At 45.6% G+C, this 20,610-nt stretch overlaps 1 protein-coding gene across 2 annotated transcripts in view; it reads right to left on the bottom strand.

Annotated features, from left to right (window-relative positions):
• The window catches only part of FAF2 (Fas associated factor family member 2), a 63,555-nt gene extending 45,794 nt beyond the window's left edge, over positions 1-17,761 (bottom strand). The window contains exon 1 of one of the 2 annotated variants that reach the window (XM_017960160.3): positions 16,796-17,761. Coding sequence is in view for 1 of the 2 variants with exons in the window: in XM_009209609.1 (XP_009207873.1) it covers positions 16,504-16,566 (63 nt within the window). In the remaining variant the exon portion in view is untranslated. Of the gene's footprint in view, positions 1-16,503; positions 16,664-16,795 lie in introns of those variants that run through there. The other variant, XM_009209609.1, reaches the window with a different exon arrangement.
• Positions 17,762-20,610: the final 2,849 nt, after the last annotated feature.

Here is a 20,610-nt window from a genome sequence, read left to right as displayed (position 1 = left end):
TAGAATCAGTTTGGCAGCCTGGGCAACACAGTGAGACCCATCTCTACAGAAAATAAAAACATTAGCTGGGCATGCCGGTATATGCATTTAGTCCCAGCTACTTGGGAGGCTGATGTGGGAGGGTCACTTGAGCCCGGGAGGTTGAGGCTACAGTGAGCTATGGTTGTGCCACCGTACTCCAGCCCAGGTGACAGAACAAGACCCTGTCTCGGGAAAAAAAAAAAAAAAAAAAAAGAATCAGCTTGGAAACACCAGCTGTGGAACCAAATGGTCTGTGCAAATCAAGATATAACCATATCTTAATCTCAAATAATAGATTCTCAAATATTTGATAACTGATTGGACCCAAATAGCAGTACACAAGTGTGGATGTTTACTGTATAAATATTTGAATATACATAAATACCACATGAATAAACATTTCCAAAAAAAACCCCCTACAATATTCTTTATCCAAGCAATTAAAATAGGTGGGGGCCGGGTGTGGTGGCTCACACCTGTAATCCCAACACTTTGGGAGGCCAAGGCAGGAGGCCTTAAGGACAGGGGTTCGCGCCCAGCCTGGGAAACATGATGAGACCCTGTCCCTACAAAAAAAGGAAAAGAAAAAAAAAGAGTAAGTGGAAGAAGTGGCTGAGCTTTGTTGGAAAGTTAGAGACACAAGTAATTTTAATTTGTGCAGCAGCAATAGAAAAATTTAAGGCTGGGTGCAGTGGCTCATGCCTGTAATCCCAGCACTATGGGAGGCTGAGGCAGGCAGATCACTGAGGTCAGGAGTTCGAGACCAGCCTGGCCAACATGGTGAAACCCTGTCTCTACTAAAACTACAAAAATTAGCCAGGTGTGGTGGTGAGCACCTGTAATCCCAGCTACTCGGGAGGCTGAGGCAGGAGAATCACTTGAACCCAGGAGGCGGAAGTTGCAGTGAGCCAAGATCAAGTCATTGCACTCTAGCCTAGGAAACAGAGCAAGACTCTGTCTCAAGGAAAAAAAAAAAGAAAGAAAAAGTAAAACAAAAAACAAAAAACACACAAGCAATAACCCTTTATTCTAATTCTACCACGCACTAGCTTGGTAACATTAGGCATCTTTCTTAGGTTTAGCTTCCTCATTGGTAAAATGTAAATAAAAATAGTGTTCAGTCCCTTGGGTTGTGCAGATTAAAACAAGTTAGCTACTATTACTACTGAGAAACAGGAGGTCTTCCAGTATCTGAGTGAGGAAAAAAAAGAAACACGAAGGACACATTAAGGAGACATTTGTAAAAAGCATCCTGAGATGAGTCTGAACTAGCTTAAAAGGTTCTGAAGTAATACAATTAGATTTTGGGGGAACCAAATAAATTATCTTTCATTAATTCCTTTTTTTTTTTTTTTTTGAGATGGAGTCTCACTCTGTTGCCCAGGCTGGAATGCAGTGATATACCCTCTTGGCTCACTGCAACCTCTGCCTCCCAGGCCAAGCGATTCTCCTGCCTCGCCCTTCCAAATACAGGAGTGTGCCACCAGGTCTGGCTAATTTTTTTTGTATTCTTAGTAGAGATGTGGTTTCACCATGTTGGCCAGGCAGGTCTCAAATTCCTGACCTCAGGTGATCCACCCGCCTCAGCCTCTCAAAGTGCTGGGATTACAGGCATGAGCCACCAGGCCCGGCCCCCATTAATTCCTATTCTAGTATTGATTCTTTCACTTAACAGACTTAATTCCACTAAAACAAACAGAAACAAAAAGTATGCTGGCTATATTCAATCTTTCCTAAATGTGAGTTTACCGCTCAGATTCAAGCAGAAAAGTTGTTTTGAGAGACATGAAGGTATTTCACTTCAAAAACACTATAGAGAAACAAACTTTATAGGTCCTCCAAAAATAATCTAATAATTTGACCTTCCCTGTTCCCTGCCCATCCCTCACTCCTTCTAGGCTGAGAAAATCTGCCATTATGTTTCAAGATAGCTTGAAATCACACCCCTAGAATTTCACATGCATAAGATGTATATATATTAGCAAAATTTAATGTCAAGTCACAAAATGTTAAAAGTTTATCACTGGCCAGGCACGGTGGCTCATGCCTGTAATCCCAGCACTTTGGGAGGCCGAGACGGGAAGATCACGAGGTCAGGAGATCGAGACCACCCTGGCTAACACAGTGAAACCCCGTCTCTACTAAAAAAAAAAAAAATACAAAAAATTAGCCGGGCATGGTGGCGGGCGCCTGTAGTCCCAGCTACTCAGGAGACTGAGGAAGGAGGTGTGAACCCAGGAGGCGGAGGTTACAGTGAGCTGAGATCGCGCCACTGCACTCCAGCCTGGCCGACAGAGCCAGACTTTGTCTCAAAAAAAAAAAAAAAAAAAAAATTATCACTTTTCAATCTTAAAACTTGACATGAGAGGATGCTCTAGGATTTAGATTCAACTACTTATTAAACATCTATTGCATTTTATTTTTTTGAGACAGAGTCTTGCTCTGTCGTTAGGCTGGAGTACAGTGGCGTGATCTCGGCTCACTGCAACCTCCGCCTCCCAGGTTCAAGCAATTCTCCTGCCTCAGTCTCCTGAGTAGCTGGGACTACAGACATGCGCCACCACACCCAGCTAATTTTTTTGTTTTTAGTAGAGATGGGGTTTCACCATGTTGGCCAGGATGGTCTCGATCTCTTGACCTCATGATCCACCTGACTCGGCCTCCCAAAGTGCTGAGATTACAGGCGTGAGCCACGGCGCCCAGCCTATTAAACACCTATTAACCAAGCACTATAGTATGTGTTTTCTGATCCACTCTTTTTTCTTGTTTTGTTTGGAGAACAGAATCTCACTCTGTCACCCAGGCTGGAGTGCAATGGTGTGATCTCAGATCACTGCAACCTCTGTCTCTTGGGTTCAAGTGATTCTCCTGCCTCAGCCTCCCGAGTAGCTGGTACTACAAGCGCCTGCCACCACGCCCGGCTAATTTTGTATTTTTAGTAGGGTTGGGGTTTCACCACGTTGGCCAGGCTAGTCTCGAACTCCTGACCTCGGGTGATCCTCCCACCTCTGTCTCATAAAGTGCTGGGATAACAGGCGTGAGCCACTCCACCTAGCCTTTCTGATCCTTTTTTTTTTTTTTAGACAGAGTCTCGCTCTGTCTCCCAGGCTGGACTGCAATAGCCACATCTCAGCTCACTGCAAGCTCCGCCTCCTGGGTTTACCCCATTCTCCTGCCTCAGCCTTCCCGAGTAGCTGGGACTACAGGCGCCCGCCACCTTGTCCGGCTAGTTTTTTGTATTTTTTTTAGTAGAGACGGGGTTTCACCATGTTAGCCAGGATGGTCTCGATCTCTTGACCTCGTGATCCGCCCGTCTCAGCCTCCCAAAGTGCTGGGATTATAGGCTTGAGCCACCGCGCCTGGCCTCTGATCCTTTCTTATAACACCCCTGTAAAGTTTAAAAATATTAGTCATTAAATGTAAGACCTAAAACTATAAAAATCCTAGAAGAAAACCTAGTAGTACCATTCTGGACATCAGTCTTGGCAAAGAATTTATGACTAAGTCCCCAAAAACATTTGCAACAAAAACAAATATTGAAAAGTGGGACCTAATTAAACTAAAGAGCTTCTACACAGCAAAAGAAACTATCAACAGAGTAAACAGACAAAATGGAAGAAAATCTTTGCAAACTATGAATCTGACAAAGGCCTAATATCCGAAATATATGAGAAACTTAAACAATTCAATGAGCAAATAATAGTAATAATAATAACCCCATTAAAAAAAAAAGGGCAAAAGCCAGGCGGAGTGGCTCATACTAGTAATCCCATCACTTGGGGAGGCCAAGGTGGGAGGATTGCTTAAAATCAGAAGTTCAAGACCAGGCTAGGCAGCATCTCTAAAAAACATTTAAAAATTAGCCCAGTGTGGTGGTGTACACCTGTAGGCCCAGCTCCTCTGGAAGCTGAAGTGGGAGGACCACTTGAGCAAGACTCTCAGGCCACAGTGAGCTATCATCACACTACTGTACTTTAGCTTGGGAGAGAGAGCAAGAACCTGTCTCGAAAAACAAAAACAAAAACAAAAAGCTGGGTGCAGTGGCTCACACCTGTAATCCCAGCACCTTGGGAGGCTGAGCTGGGTGAACTGCTTGAGGTCAGGAGTTCGAGACTAGCCTGAACAACACAGTGAAACCCTGTCTCTACTAAAAATACAAAAATTAGCTGGGTGTGGTGGTGTGCGCCTGTAATCCCAGCTACTCAGGAAGCTAAGGCAAGAGACATCGCTTGAACCTGGGAGGCAGAGGTTGCAGTGAGCCAAGATGGCACCACTGCACTCCAGCCTAAGCAACGGAGTAAAATATTGTCTCAAAAAAAAAAAAGGGAGGTGGGTACAAAGTACATGAACAGACACTTCTCTTTTTTTCTTTGAGACAAGGGTGTCACTCTGTCACCCAGGTTGGAGTGCAGTGGCACCATCTTGCTTGGCTCATTGCAACCTCCATCTCCTAGGTTCAAGTGATCCTCCCACCTCAGCCTCCCAAGTAGCTGGGACAACAGGCCCACACCACCATGCCTGGTGAATTTTCTGGATTTTTGGTACAGTTTGGGTCTTGTCATGTTGCCCAGGCTGGTCTTAAACTCCTAAGCTCAAGAGATCCACTGCCTAAGCCTCCCAAAGTGCTGGGATTACAGGTGTGAGCCACCACACCCACCTCAGACACTTCTCAAAAGAAGACATATACAGGGCTGGGAGTGGTGGCTCGTGCCTGCAATCCCATAATTTTGGGAGGCCAAGGTGAGTGGGTCACTTGAGGCCAGGAGTTCGAGATCAGCCTGGCCAACAGGTGAAACCCCATCTCTACCAAAAAATACAAAAGTTAGCTGGGCATGGTGGCACGTGCCTGTAGTGCCAGCTACTCGGGAGGCTGAGGTAGGAGAATCTCTTGAACCTGGAAGGCGGAGGCTGCAGTGAGCTGAGATCATGCCACTACACTCCAGTCCCAGCAACGAAGTGAGACCCTAAGAAAAAAAAAAAAAAAATATATATATATATATATATATACACACACACACACACACACATACACACACACACATATACACACACATACATACACACTCACGGCCAAAAATAGTCAACATCACCGATCATTAGAGAAATGTAAATCAAATCACAATGAGTTACCATTTTGTACCAGTCAGAATGGCTACTACTAAAAAGTCAAAAAATAACTAGGTATTGGCAAGGCCATAGAGAAAAAGGAATGCTTATACAATATTGGTGGGAATGTAAATTAGTTCAGCCACTGCAGAAAGCAGTCTGGGGATTTCTCAAAGAACTCAAAAAACCGAAACTATCATTTGACCCAGCAATCCCATTAATGTGTATACACTCAAAGGAGAATAACTCGTTCTACCAAAAAGACACACACTCATATGTTGATCAAAGCATTATTCATGATAGCAAAGACATGGAATCAACCTAGATGCCCATCAACAGTGATCTGAAAAAAGAAAATGTGGTACATGGCTGGGCGCAGTGGCTCACGCCTGTAATCCCAACACTTTGGGAGGCCAAGGTGGGCAGATCACAAGGTCAGGAGATCGAGACCATCCTGCCTAACACAGTGAAACCCCATCTCTACTAAAAATACAAAAAATCAGCTGGGCGTGGTGGCGGGTGCCTATAGTCCCAGCTACTTGGGAGGCTGAGGCAGGAGAATGGCATGAACTCGGGAGGCAGAGCTTGCAGTGAGCCAAGATGGCGCCACTGCACTCCAGCCTGGGCGACAGAGCGAGACTCCATCTCAAAAAAAAAAAAAAAAAAAAGAAAATGTGGTACATATACACATAGAATACCATGCACTTATAAAAAAGAACAAAATCACATCCTTCACAGCAATATGGATGTAGCTGGAGGCTGTCATCGTAAATTAATGCAGAACCAAAAAACCAAATACCACATTCTGACTTATAAGTGGGAGCTAAACACACTGAGTACACGTAGACACAAAGATGAGAACAACAGACACTGAGGACTACTAGATGGGGTAGAGTGGGAAGGGGGCAAGTGTTGAAAAATTAAACTAAGTGTTGGATACTACGCTTACAATCTGGGTGATGGGATCATTCATACAACAAATCCCAGCAACAAATCATTTACTCATGTATCAAACCTGCACACTTACCCCCTTAGCTAAAATGAAAGTTGAAAGAAAAAACAAAACACCCACACCCACACCCACACAAATATCTATGTCATTTTGCAGATACAGAAACTGAGGCCTACAAGGATAAAGTAACTGTCAGAGATATCAAATTGCTAAGTTCCTAATATGGACCTCTTTCCCCTACACTGCTGCAAAGATGAGAATATGGTTAACTTTCAACGCTCAAAAAACAAAAAATAAAAATAAAAAAGAGGCTGAAGCAGGCAGATCGCTTGAGTCCAGGAGTTTGAGACCAGCCTGGACAACTTAAGGAGTCCATGTTAGCTGGGTGTGGTGGCATGGGCCTGTAGCTCGAAAGAGAAAAAAAAAGAATAGAACAAAAAACTCTTTGGGATTGAGATTTCTGGTGAATTATTCACTGAACAAATATTAATCAAGCATCTGTCATGCAGCAAGCACCAAACAAAGAAATCAGTTTGAACCCCCCAAAACTGTGTGGAGTTAAAAGACATGTAAATAATTTTATTATTATGACAATTACTACACACCAGTAAACAAATCCTTAAGTCCTTCAAGGAACTTATCAAGGAAGAAATCAAGGTTCTGAGCTGAAAGCTAGTGGAAAGAGAAATTTCAGGACAAGGGAAGAGCAAGTATGGAGGCATGAGAAGGAATAATATGTTAGGGAAATTAAAAAATATCACTGGAATAGAAATAGAAAGGGTAAAAATGTAAGGTTTGACAGTGAAGTCAGACCATGAGGTACACAGAAAAATTTTATGCTGCTCTAATCAATGCCACTCCAATTATTTTTGTTAGAAATACTGTTCTGGGCCGGGCACGGTGGCTCACGCCTGTAATCCCAGCACTTTGGGAGGCCGAGGTGGGTGGATCACAAGGTCAGCAGTTCAAGACCAGCCTGGCCAATGTGGTGAAATTCCGTCTCTACTAAAAAAATACAAAAATTAATCGGTCGTGGTGGCACACGCCTGTAGTCTCAGCTACTCGGGAAGCTGAGGCAGAACAAAGTTGGGAGGCAGAGGTTGCAGTGAGCCGAGATCGTGCCACTGCACTCCAGCCTGGGCGAGAGAGTGAGACTCCGTCTCAAAAAAATATATATATATATATTATTCTGAGGTCAGATGTGGTGGCTCATGCCTATAATCCCAGTACTTTGTAAGGCCAAGGCAGGTGGATCACTTAAGGTCAGGAGTTCAATACCAGCCTGGCCAACATGGCGAAACCCCATCTCTACTAAAAATACAAAAATTAGCTGGGCATGGTGGCATGTGCCTGTGGTCCCAACTACCTAAGAGGGGGAGGTGGGAGGATGGCTTGAGCCCAGCAGGCGGAGGCTGCAGTGAGCCAAGACTGCACAATCGCACTCCAGCCTGGGTGACAGATACTCTGTCAAGAAGGGAAGGGAAGGGAAGGGGAGGGGAGGCAGGGGTGTTCCTCCAGATCAAAATATATCATAAGCCTCTGTAATTAAGTGCAATATTGGCACATATAGGAAAAGACCAATGGAACAGAAATTCCAGCTGAGGCTGGGTGCAGAGGCTCACACCTGTAATTCAAGCACTTTGGGAGGCCAAGGTGGCCGGGTTGCTTGAACTCAGGAGGGTTCCTGTTTCACTGTTGTTTTAATTTGCAATTCCTTAAGGACCTCAAATCCTTAAAGATTTGAGCACTGGGAGTTATAACTAATGTAAATGACGAGCTGATGGGTGCTGACGAATTGATGGGTGCAGCACACCAACACGGCACATGTATACATATGTAACAAACCTGCACGTTGTGCACATGTACCCTAGAACTTAAAGTATAATAAAAATTAAATAAAAATAAAAAATAAATAAATTATAAAATTATTAAAAAAAAAAAAGATTTGAGCATCTTCTCATATGCTTACATGCCATCTGTGTATCTTCTTTGGTGAGTTGTCTATTCTGATCTTTTGCCTACCTTTTAATGGAGTTGTTCATTTTAAGTTTTAAAAATATATTTTGGGCTAGGCACTGTGGCTCATGCCTGTAATGCCAGCACTTTGAGAGGCCGAGGTGGGCGGCTCACCTCAGGTTAGAAATTTAAGACGAGCCTGGCCAGCATGGGGAAACCCCAGCTCTATTAAAGATACAAAAATTAGCCGGGCATGGTGGCACACACCTGTAATCCCAGCTACTCAGGAGGCTGAGGCAGGAGAATTGCTTGAACCCAGGAGGTGGAGGTTGCAATGAGCTGAGATCACACCACTGCACTCCAGCCTGGGCAACAAGAGCAAAACTATGTCTCAAACAAACAAATCCAGTCAGTCTTCATGACTACTTACCTACGCTACGCAGTTAAGTATAATATAATCATATTTCTGTAAGACAAAGACAGAAGTTCTCTTACCCAGCGAGAATGGGACCCATAACTAATCAATTAACTGAAGTCAAAGTGAGTAATAAAAATATTCTACACAGTATGTCAACATTTCATTTTAACAAAGAACTCACAGTAACACAACAACCTTTTGAGAAAAGCCTATCCTTTTCTTTAGGGAATGGATCCACTGGCACTCCTTTAGTTTTTTGAGAGGGAGTCTCGCTCGGTCACCCAGGCCGGAGGGCACTGGTGTGACCTCGGCTCACTGCAACCTCTGCCTCCCAGGTTCAAGCAATTCTCCTGCCTCAGCCTCCTGAGTATCTGGAATTACAGGCACCCGCCACGAAGTCCGGCTAATTTCTGTATTTTAGTAGAGATAGGGTTTCACCATGTTGGCTAGGCTGGTCTCAAACTCCTGGCCTCAGGTGATCTGCCCACCTCGGCCTCCCAAAGTACTGGGATTACAGGCGTGCACCACTGTGCCCAGCTATTTTTTACTTTTTTTTTTGTTTGAGACAAGGTCTCACTCTGTCACCCAGGCTGGAGTGCAGTGGTGCAATTATGGCCCACTGCAGCCTCCACCTCCTGGGCTAAGGTGATGCTCCCACCTCAGTCTCCCAAGTAGCTGGGATCACAGGCCCACAGGCATGCGCCACTAAGTCCAGCTAATTTTTTTGTTGTAGTTTTAGCAGAGATGAGATTTCACCATGTTGCCCAGGCTGGGATCTTTTTAGCATAACCCATACTGATTTGATTTCTTTAAGTGGAGTGCAACCCTGAACACTTGCCAAGCAGTAAGTGCACAATCTTGCATCTCAATGATTTTTCCCAAAGTCATTTACAGTTAACTTGCCCACACCTAACTGAACAGCAATTTTTTTTTTAGCAATTTCCCGGACAGAGCCAGTTTAAAGCTTTTCATTTTGGTTTCATATCAATGAAAACTCCTTTTGCACTGGTATTTTATAGGTTTATGTAGTGTTTAATTAAATGCACATGACAAACATAACCAGCACACAGTAGTTTGGGAGCAAACATAACTGCCTCTTGTCAGGAGTACAACTGGACACTTGAGAGTATTACAGAGTAAAGTTTGCAGAAACGCTTGAACATATTACAGAACAGAGTTTAGGGAAAGGAGGATATCTGTTCCAATTAATCAGTCAAGTGAAGGTTAAGGTTAAGAAAGCTTCCACATTAAGCGTTTGTAGACTGTACATGCAGAAGACAAAAATACACAAACAACAAATCTGGAACTAGAATGGGGAAATAAAATAAGATTTGATTACTTTTTAAAATACAATTGTATGTTGCTAACTTGCAACAAGCATATATTACTACATTTTTTTTAAGAAAGAATCTGGCTCTGTTGCCCAGGTTAGAGTGCAGTGGCGTGATCTTGGCTCACTGGTACCTCCACCTCCTGAGTTCAAGTGATTCCCATGCCTCAGCCTCCTGAGTAGCTGGGATTACAGGCCCGTGCCACCACACCTGACTAACTTCTTTTGTATTTTTATTTATTTTGATATTTTATTTTTATTTATTTGAGATTCGCACTCTGTCGCCCAGGCTGGAGTGCAGTGTCACGATCTCGGCTCACTGCAACCACTGCCTCCAGAGTTCAAGTGATTCTCCTGCCTCAGCCTCCCGAGTAGCTGGGATCACAAGTGCATGCCAATATGTCTGGCTAATTTTTACATTTTTAGTAGAGACGGTCAGGCTGGTCTTGAACTCCTGGCCTCAAGTGATCTGCCTGCCTCGGCCTCCCAAAGTGCTGGGATTACAGGTCCCCAGCCTACTAGATTTTTTAAAGTAAAAAATAAAAAGAATGCTGTGAACTAGATAATAGTATCTCCAACTTTTTTTTTTTTTTTAAGATGGAGTCTTGCTCTTGCCCAGGCTGGAGTGCAATAGCGTGGTCTTGGATCACTGCAACCTCCACCTACCAGGTTCAAGCAATTCTCCTGCCTCAGCCTCCTAAGTAGCTGGGATTACAGGCACCTGCCACCATGCCCAGATAATTTTTTTGTATTTTTAGTAGAGATGGGGTTTCACCATGTTGTCCAGGCTGGTCTCAAACTCCTGACCTCATGATTTGACCTCATGATTTGGGAGGCCTTGACCTCCCAAAGTGCTGGGATTAAAGGCATGAGCTACTGCGCCCGGCCAGTATCTCCATTTTATAGAAAATGAAAGAGATTCAAAGAAGCAAGAACCTGTTTAAGATCGCAGAACTCACCAGAAGCTGTTGAAAAGCTAAGTCATATTTGCCTGGATTTTCAAAGCTCTTGTTTTCTCAACAGTGCCAAATTCTCTGGCAAAAAAACCTCAACTGGACCATCGTATGTTCTGTTTTCAATACATGAACAGCACCATGTGTTTTTTTCCCTTTAGGTAATAATCAGGTGAAGCCAAAAGAAAGATTTTCAAAATGAGTTATAAATTTGATTCTACAGCCCAGCGTTCAGACTGTCATTTAAAAGGATGAGGGCCATACATTTCTTCCTCCTGTGCAAGCAGAAAAGGGATCATTTCTTCCTCTGCTGGCCTGCGTAACTCCTTTAGTTCCCCCTTCTCTCTGTCCATGTCATCCTTCTCCAGCTGTTCCAACAGCAATCTAGAGGCAGTGAACCAAGGCACTAGGAGAGTCTGCTATATTTGGAAATCTGGGAAAATGAACGCCAATAAAAGTAACCTTTCACATACCTGCATTAGCTCTCCTTAAAGCCTATGTCCTTATTCTTTCCCATTTGAAATGGTTTAAAACAATTGTCTGCAATAGTTACTCATATTCAACTGATTCCAAAACAAACAGAAGTGGAGAACTATAGAAGAATCCTAGAAAACATCAAATAGGCTGAGAAACATGATATTAAATAAAATGCCTTGGGGAGTTCTAACCAAATCATGTCACAAAAAAAGTGAAACACAGGAAACCTGAGATTTCCAAAATATTTTACTTTCCCTAATTTCAATATACCAAATGAAAAAACATATTGAGAACCAACTTCTAACGTGTCATCCTGTTCTGTCCTAACCCCTGTGGAGATTCCAAACACATACTCCATACTGTTAGTGAAGCAAACCTGAAACCTAGTGCCACTCCCTAGTTGAAAAATCCTTTGATGGCTCCCCTTGTCTACAGATTAAAGTTTAAACCATTTCAAAGCTGGAAGCCAGCTTTGACAGGCCTCCAAAATCTGGCTTTAATTTACCTTTCTAGTCTTACTGTCAGCTTCCAATACTCTTCAGTTCATCACCACAGACACTTCACTTTCCCATCTCCCTACCTTGTGCAAGCTATTTCTTCAGCTTTGAATATTCTGCCCAACACCTGTTGAAATTCTATTCCTCTTCCAAAGTAGCAACGTATATTGGTAAGAGCTCAGCCTTGAAGTACAGATGTAGACCCACTAGAATTCCACTACCTAGTAGCTTAATCACCTTGAGCAAATACATCGATAGATTTGTTTCCTTATGCATACCACCTATGGTACTTTAAAAACTGCTGTAAGGATTAAACGTAATAGTTATACTTTAACACTACGCCTAAGGCATAGTAGATACTTAATAAATGTTACCTGCTGGCCGGGTCCTGTGGCTCGCGCCTGTAATCCTAGCACTTTGGGAGGCTGAGGCAGGCGGGTCACCTGAGGTCAGAAGTTCTAGACCAGCCTGGCCAACATGGTGAAACCCCATCTCTACTAAAAATACAAAAATTAGCCGGCGTGTGGTGCATGCCTGTAATCTCAGCTACCTGGGAGGCTGAGGCAGGAGAATCACCAGAACTCGGGAGGCAGAGGCTGCAGTGAGCCGAGATCGCACCACTGCACTCCAGCCTGGGCAACAGAGAGAGACTCCGTCTCAAAAAAAAAAAAAATTGTTAACTGCTAAACTGCTAAACCATCTTTCTCCCCTCATGAATACTCTTGGTCTTCCCTAAGCTCCACAGCACTCTTTAAATACCACATTATGGCCAGGCGCAGTGGTTCACACCTGCACTTTGAGAGGCTGAGGCAGGAGGACAGCTTGAGCACAGGAGTTCGAGACCAGCCTGGGCAACATAGGGAGACCTCGTTTCTACACACACAGAAAACTTTAGCCAGGCGTGGTAGCACAAGCCTGTAGTCCCAGCTATTCAAGAGGCTGAGGTGGAAGGATCTGCTTGAGCCTTCAGTTCATCACTGCAGTAAGCCATGATCATGCCACTGCTCTCCAGCCTAGGCAACAGAGCTAGCCCCTGTCTAAAAAATTTAAAAAAAAAAAATTTTTTTTTTTAATTAAAAAAGAAAATAGAAGAAAAAATTAGCCAGGGCTGGGAGTGGTGGCTCATGCCTGTAATATCCCAGCACTTTGGGAGGCTGAGGCAGGTGGGTCACCTGAGGTCAGGAGTTCAAGACCAGCCTGGCCAACACAGGGAAACATCGTCTCTACTAAAAATACAAAAATTAGCCAGGCATGGTGGCAGCTGCCTGTAATCCCAGCTACTCAGGAGGCTGAGGCAGGAGAATAGCTTGAACCCAGGAGGCGGAGGCTGCAGTGAGTCGAGATCGTGCCACTGCACCCCAGCCTGGGCAACAGAGCAAGACTCTGTCTCAAAAACAAACAAAAATTAGCTGGGCACTTCTCGTCCTAGCCACTTAGGAGGCTGAGGTGGGAGGATTCACTTGAGTCCAGGAGTTTGAGGTTGCAATGAACTATGATCACGCCACCGCACTTCAGCCTGGGCTGAAGTGTGTGTGTGTGTGTGTGTGTGTATCATATACCCATTATTCATGTGTGTACTTGACTTCTCCATTAAGTTACACACAAGATGGTTGTGGATATAAATTTCTAAATCTCTACCACTTACTACTTGTGCAAGCTATTTGACCTCTCAGAACCTGTTTCTTCATTATTAAAATGAACAAGATTAACCCTTTACACTGTTATATTAAAAGATTTAAAAGAGTTAAGGGGCCAAGTGTGGTGGCTCACACCTGTAATCTCAACACTGTGAGAGGCTGAGGCAGGAGTTCGAGACCAGCCTGGACAACATAGCAAGACCCCCATCTCTACTTTTAAAGTTTTTTTTTTTTTTTCTTTTTTGAGACAGAGTCCCGCTCTGTTGCCCAGGCTGGAGTGCAGTGGCACGATCTCAGCTCACTGCAACCTCCACCTCCCAGGTTTAAGCGATCCTCCTGCCTCAGTCCCCCTAATAGCTGGGATTACAGGCATGTGCCACTATGCCTGGCTAATTTCTGTATTTTCAGTAGAGACGGGGGTTTGTCATGTTGGCCAGGCTGATCTTGAACTCCTGACCTCAGGTGATCCACCCGCCTCGGCCTCCCAAAGTGCTGGGATTACAGGCGTGAGCCACCGCACACAGCCTAAAATATTTTTCTTAAAAAAAGAGTTAATGAACATCAACTGATGCTTGGTATAATGCTTGGCATCTAGTGAGTTTCAACAAATGTTTGTTTAATGGCAATCTGGATAATGAATCTGATCCAGCGATTGCTTATAGAATGGAAAAAAGAAAGATGCATTTCCCTCAATAAATCCAGTTTCATAAGGCAATCTTAATACAGCTCAAACCTGCTACCCACCTCTCTTCTAATAAAGATCTCCACAGTTCTGGCCCGGCACAGTGGCTCACGCCTGTAATCCCAGCCGAGGCGGGTGGATCATGAGGTCAAGAAATCGAGACCATCCTGGCCAACATAGTGAAACCCCATCTCTACTAAAAATACAAAAAGTTAGCTGGGTGTGGTGGCACGTGCCTGTAGTCCCAGCTATTCGGGAGGCTGAGGCGGGAGAATGGCTTGAAACCGGAAGGCATGGGCTGAAGTGAGCCGAGATCACGCCACTGCACTCCAGCCTGGGCAACAAGAGCGAAACCCCATTTCAAAAAAAAAAAAAAACTCCACAGAAGATAAGATGGAAGTTCCTATGCACTTTACTTCAGAAATGCTATCATATATTCATATTCATGCTCTCCCAGTATGAGACTAAAGATACCATAACTCACATTGCTTCACTGCACTTAAACAACATGTTAGCTTACCCCTGAAGAGCTCTAGGGGGTAAAATGGTCTGCCAAAGTTAAACAACACTCTGAAATTGGTGGTCTACCTGGAAGTGTAATGGAAGTGTAAGCTGGTAGTCTGCTGTTTACTCATTCTTTAATTATAATTTGCTGGGTCATCAATTCAATTTCTCTACCAAAAATTCCAATCAAATGTCAATTACATCTACGACAGCATTTTTCCATTTATACACTTCCAGCCCACTGCTCAATTTAAGAGGGGAAAAAATAACCACTTCAAAATTTATTATAGTGAAGTCTATTCAAGGAAATTGCAGAAAAGTGAGAACTCGCCAAAAAAATATTTATTATCTCAGCATCTGCATTCCACACTCAACTGTACACTGACATATAAGTTGTACAAGACAGAAGTCAGAAGCCTGGGGTTCTGGAAGATGGACATAGCTTTAAATCTGACATCATCACTTTCTAGCTGTGTAACCTAAGCATTTTATTTCTTGGTCCTGATACCCTTCATCTGTAAATCAGCGACTGTAACAGTATGAACCTCATAGGGTTGTTGTATTAAATGAGGTTATGTACACTAAGTTTACAAAGTACTTACATCTGAAATAGTAAGTGGGATTCCACCTAGCAGCGCTGAGCACTAAGGTTCTTCATAAATATAGCTGAATAAATGAATATTTACACATTTTATATAAGGAAATAAGTGTATCAATAACGTTAGGTCTATCCTAAGTCAAATTAATAGCAGAAATACTATTTGGGGGCATTTTACAGTCCACAAGGCCCTTCTGACATCCATATGTCCATTTGATCTCCAGAACATCCTCAGGAAGTAGATTTTTTTTTTTTTTTTTTTTTGAGACGGAGTTTCACTCTTGCTGCTGCCCAGGCTGGAGTGCAGTGGTGCGATCTCGGCTCACTGCAACCTCCGCCTTCTGGGTTCAAGCGAGTCTCCTGCTTCAGCCTCCTGAGTACCTGGGACTACAGGCGTGCACCACCATGCTCGGCTAATCTTTGTATGTTTAGTAGAGACAGGGTTTCACCATGTTGGCCAGCCTGGTCTCGAACTCCTGACCTCGTGATTCGCCCGCCTTGGCCTCCCAAAGTGCAGAAATTACAGGCGTGAGCCACCGCGGCCGGCTTGGGGGTAGATATTTTTAAGACAGTCTCTTCAGAGATAAGAAACTGGTAACAAAGTGCCAAGGTTACCCACCCTAGTGGTATCCTCCAACCATTCTCCAGCTCAAGGGTAAGTGATTAGTGGCAAATGTTCTTAATACGACGTCCTGTATTAACATAACATTCCTGCAAGTTACCACCCTCCTCAAGCATAGTGAAGCACAGGAATCCAGGAATAAGCCAAAAGTAATAAATCCCGTCAGAAGCCACTGATGACACTTATCACCTTGCATTGTTTTCTCACTTGGTGTCCTCCCACACCTCTAGGGCGGGGACCAGGTCTGTGTGTAGCTGCCCCCTTCCCGACCGGAACCCCCAACACGAAACCTGGTATCCAAGAGGCCTCAGTTTGTGGGAATGTTTGTGGAAATGGCATGGGATGTTGGCAGGAGGTTTTTCTGTCAGAGACCCGAACTGACGCCAACTCCGCGGTAGGGATTAAGCGTCTCCGGCAGATACAGACTCGTTGGGCGGAGAGGGTCCGACCGATAACCGGGCTGGGAAGGATGGCTGAGGACTGACGCCGCTAAGGGAAACCAGGGAAGCTGACACGCTGAGGGCACAGAAGCACAAACGAGGCGGGTCTGGCCGCAGCGATGGCTGGAAGGATAGGGACCAACAGAGGCTTGGGGGCCGGGGGAATCAGGGCAGTTGGAGTCTGGGGGGAGGGGGTCGGCCTGCTGGTCTAAGAAGAATCTGAGCCCAATCTGAGGAAAGTTCTGAACTCCTCTAGGGGCCCACTCCCCATCCCGCGGAGGCATTTGCTGCACCGAGTACTCGCTGCTACCTGAAACTGCAGCAGCTTCTCTGTCTGCTCCTGGGTTAGATCCCGCTCCTCAGGCGCCGCCATTTTGCCGCCGCCTCTACGCTCCTGACCCGTCCGCACCGTCACCCGCCGGAACTGACCTCAGCCACAACCACATCCGGTCTGAACGACCGCCGGCGCGCAGCTGCGTCTGCGCGCGCTGGCCCACTAACCCCCACCCCACCCCTGGTCGCCGCCAGAGGGCGCCAGGCTCGGGCCTATCCCGAACACCTCCGGAAACTGCCGAGGGACTGTCGGTACAAGTCGCCCTTACCCTTTAGGCGACGAAACGATCTGCTCGAGACCTAAGATTCCAGTGGAGTCTTGCAGAGCCGAGAGGGCCCGAATGTGCCTCGAGAAACTCCGGAGCGTCCCGAATGGCATTCGGCTGATTTCGGCTGTTCTCTAACCTTTTTCCGGCAACCTCAGATATTCTTGGAGGTTTCTCAGGAGATGTGGCCGTTCCGAAATACCAGCCTTTTGGTCTTTGGCCCCTGACCTAAAGTTTCCAAAAGCTCCTGACCATCTCTCGGGAGGTGCCGAAGGATACTGGCGCGGCATTTCCAACGCCGCCTTCGAAGCGGAAGCTGTGGGCAGGCTTCGACCACCGTCCCATTGCCGCTTCGCGGTCGCTTGCTAGGAAGGGCTGGACTGGGCTCCCCGGATCCTCGACGATTCATGGCGCCCCCAGCCGTCGGCAGAGGTTTCCGTCCACCGCCGTGGTTGCAGCGCTGGAGCCCCGGCCCGGCGTCTGCTTTTTCGTGCCTGGAGTCTTGTGTCTCCGCACTAGCGCTGCACTGGCCCCTTGTCCCTGTGACAGGCGAAGAAAGATCCCTGGACCGCGATTAGGAGACGCGGGTTCTAGCTGCCACCTTGCCAAGTGCTGGACATCCTTGGGCAAACCACTTGGGCTCCATTTTGCCATTTGTTGAATGAGATTCACCAAGAGCCCCTGACGTGCTGCCGCTGCCCCTTCTCCTCGAGGCAGTCTCCTGCCCTTCCCTTCTGCTGCTTACACTGCCCTATCACCATCCCTCAATCTCTATCTTCCTCTGCACGTCCCTTGCCCCTTCTCGTCCGCCACCTCTCTTTAGATTTCCTGTTCTCATTTCCACCTCTGCCTCTGAACGCCTCCTCTGCCCACCTTCCAGAGAGGCCTGGGTCTTGGTACACGCTTTTCCACGGACGACCTGCGTGATTCCCAGCAAGGCTCTCAGCCGCCTGCGCCCCACTCTCATCCCCTTGCAAGGCTGATCTGGTGAGACACAAAAGGCTTTGAGAGCTGGTTCTGTGAAGAGTACATAAAATTTTGGCTACTTCTTTCCGGACTTTATCAGGTTTGCACAAACCACAACGTCCTGGAAAAACATCACATTGTACGCCCTAAAACACAACCCCCAAAAAGTGCTAATTTGAAAAACAAAACAAAACAAAAACCCTGCAAATTTGGATCTGCATATGAAATCTCTCCATTTAAAAATGGTGTCGGCGGGTCTGTGTGGCTCACACCTGTAATCCCAGCTCTTTGGGTGGCCGAGGCGGGCGGATCACCTGAGGTCAGGAGTTCTAAACTGGCCTGGTCGACGTGGCGAAACCCCATCTCTACTAAAAATACAAAAATTAGCCAGGGGTGGTGGCGCCCGCCTGTAGTCCCAGGTATTCAGGAGCCTGAAGCAGGAGAATCGCTTGAATCTGGGAGGCGGAGGTTGCAGTGAGCCGAGATTGCCCCACTGCACTTCAGCCTGGGCGATAGAGTGAGACTCCCTCTCAAAAATAAGTAAATAAATAAATAAATAAATAAATAAAATGTCAATTAATTAAAAACCCCCGAAGGCAAAATTGGAAGCAGACAGCTGCTACTCTAGAGAATTTATTACAGCAACTCAAAGCTCAAAGGAGACTTAGGGTTGTTCAACCTCACCAAAAACACTGGGTTCAGGTAAACTGAATGAGAGGTGGCAAAGTCAGGTGTCTTCAGGAATTGTGTAATTCTAACTCAAGATATATACTTGCCAGCAGGCACGGTGGTGCCACCGCGCACGGCTAATTCATGCCTGTAATCCCAGCACTCTGGGAGGCCAAGGTGGGAGGATTGCTTGAGCCCAGGAGTTGGGGACCAGCCTGGGCAATATAGTGAGACTGTCTCTACGAATTTTTTTTTTTTTTAATTTGCCAAGTGTGTGCGGGGCGCGGTGGCTCACACCTGTAATCCCAGCACTTTGGGAGGCTGAGGCAGGCGGATCACAAGGTCAGGAGATTGAGACCATCCTGGCTAACACGGTGAAACCCTGTCTCTACTAAAAATAAAAAAAAAAAATTAGCCAGGCGTGGTGGCAGGGGCCTGTAGTCCCAGCTACTCGGGAGGCTGAGGCAGGAGAATTGCTTGAACCTGGGAGGCAGAGGTTGCAGTGAACTGAGATCATGCCAATGCACTCCAGCCTGGGCGACAGAGCGAGACTCTGTCTCAAAAAAAAAAAAAAAAAAAATTAGCTGAGTGTGTTAGCACGCATCTATAGTTCTAGCTAGTTAGGACGTCGAGGCAGGGATGATCACTTAAACCCAGGAGGCAGAGGTTGCAGTGAGCCATAGTCACCACCGCACTCCAGCCTGGGTTACAGAGCAAGACCAAGACTGTGTCTCAAAAAAACAAACAGAAACAAAACATAACAAAACACAGATGGTTTCTGCCTTTTAGCTGTAGAGGATGGCTTCCATGTATTACCAAAACTGCCCATTTTTTTTAAGAGCGCATACATTCGCATCACAAAAAAATACATGTGAGGTGATGCATGTTAATCAGCTTGATTTAGCTATTCCACAAAGTACATATATTTCAAAACATCATGTCATATATGATAAATTTTATTTGAAAAACATCACATTGTACACCTTAAAAAGTAAAATACGCTAATTTGAAAAGAAAAATTCTACACATTTGGATTTCCATGTGAAATCTCCCCATTTAAAAATGGTGTTGGCCAGGCGTGGTGGCTCACATGCCTGTCATCCCAGCACTTTGGAAGTCCGAGGCGGGTGGATCACCTGAGGTCAGGAGTTCAAGACCAGCCTGGCCAACATGGTAAAACCCGATCTTCACAAAAAATACAAAAATTAGCCAGGTGTGGTGGCCTGCGCCTGTAATCCCAGCTACTTGGGAGGCTGAGGCAGGAGAATCACTGGAACCCAGGAGGCGGAGGTTGCGGTGAGCCAAGATCACACCATTGTACTCCAGCCTGGGAGACAGGAGTGAAACTCTGTCACAAAAAAAAAAAAGAAAAGAAAAATAAAGATGTCAACTAATTCAATTTTAAGGAAAATTATTCTGCAAGTCAATCAGAATTGAAAGAAGCCTCACAGCCTCTATTTGTCATGGGAGAAACAGACCTGGGAAGAAACTCAAACTTTTTTTGATAAGTTCAAGACGAAGAGTGTGAAAAGTGTTACCAGTTATTGGCTTGCCTTTTCTTTTTTTCTTTTCTTTTCTTTTTTATTTATATTTTATTTTTGAGACGGAGTCTCACTCTTGTAGCCCAGGCTGGAGTGCAGTGGCACGATCTTGGCTCACTGCAAGCTCTGCTTCCTAGGTTCACACCATTCTCCTGCCTCAGCCTCCCGAGAAGCTGGGACTACAGGCGCCCGCCACCACGCATGGCTAAATTTTTTGTATTTTTAGTAGAGACGGGGTTTCACCGTGTTGGCCAGGATGGTCTTGATCTCCTGATCTCCTGATCTGCCCACCTCGGCCTCCCAAAGTGCTGGAATTCCAGGCGTGAGACACCACACGTGGCCCACTTTTTTTTTTTTTGAGACAGAGTCTTGCTCTGTCACCCAGGCTGGAGTACAGTGGCACTATCTCGGCCCACTGCAACCTCCACTTTCCAGGTTCAAGCGATTCTCCTACCTCGGCCTCCCAAATAGCTGGGATTAAAGGCACATGCCACCATGCCTGGCTAATTTTTGTATTTTTAAGTAGAGATGGGGGTTTCTCCAGGTTGGCCAGGCTGGTCTTGAACTCCTGACCTCAGGTGATCCACCCTCCTTGGCCTCCCAAAGTGCTGGAATTACAGGTGTGAGCCACTGTGCCTGGCC

Source organism: Papio anubis, chromosome 5, assembly GCF_008728515.1.
Source record: "Papio anubis isolate 15944 chromosome 5, Panubis1.0, whole genome shotgun sequence".
In the NCBI taxonomy this organism is placed as follows: domain Eukaryota; kingdom Metazoa; phylum Chordata; class Mammalia; order Primates; family Cercopithecidae; genus Papio; species Papio anubis.
The sequence above is the reverse complement of the archived record's forward strand: the minus strand, read 5'-3'. Positions and strand labels throughout refer to the sequence as shown.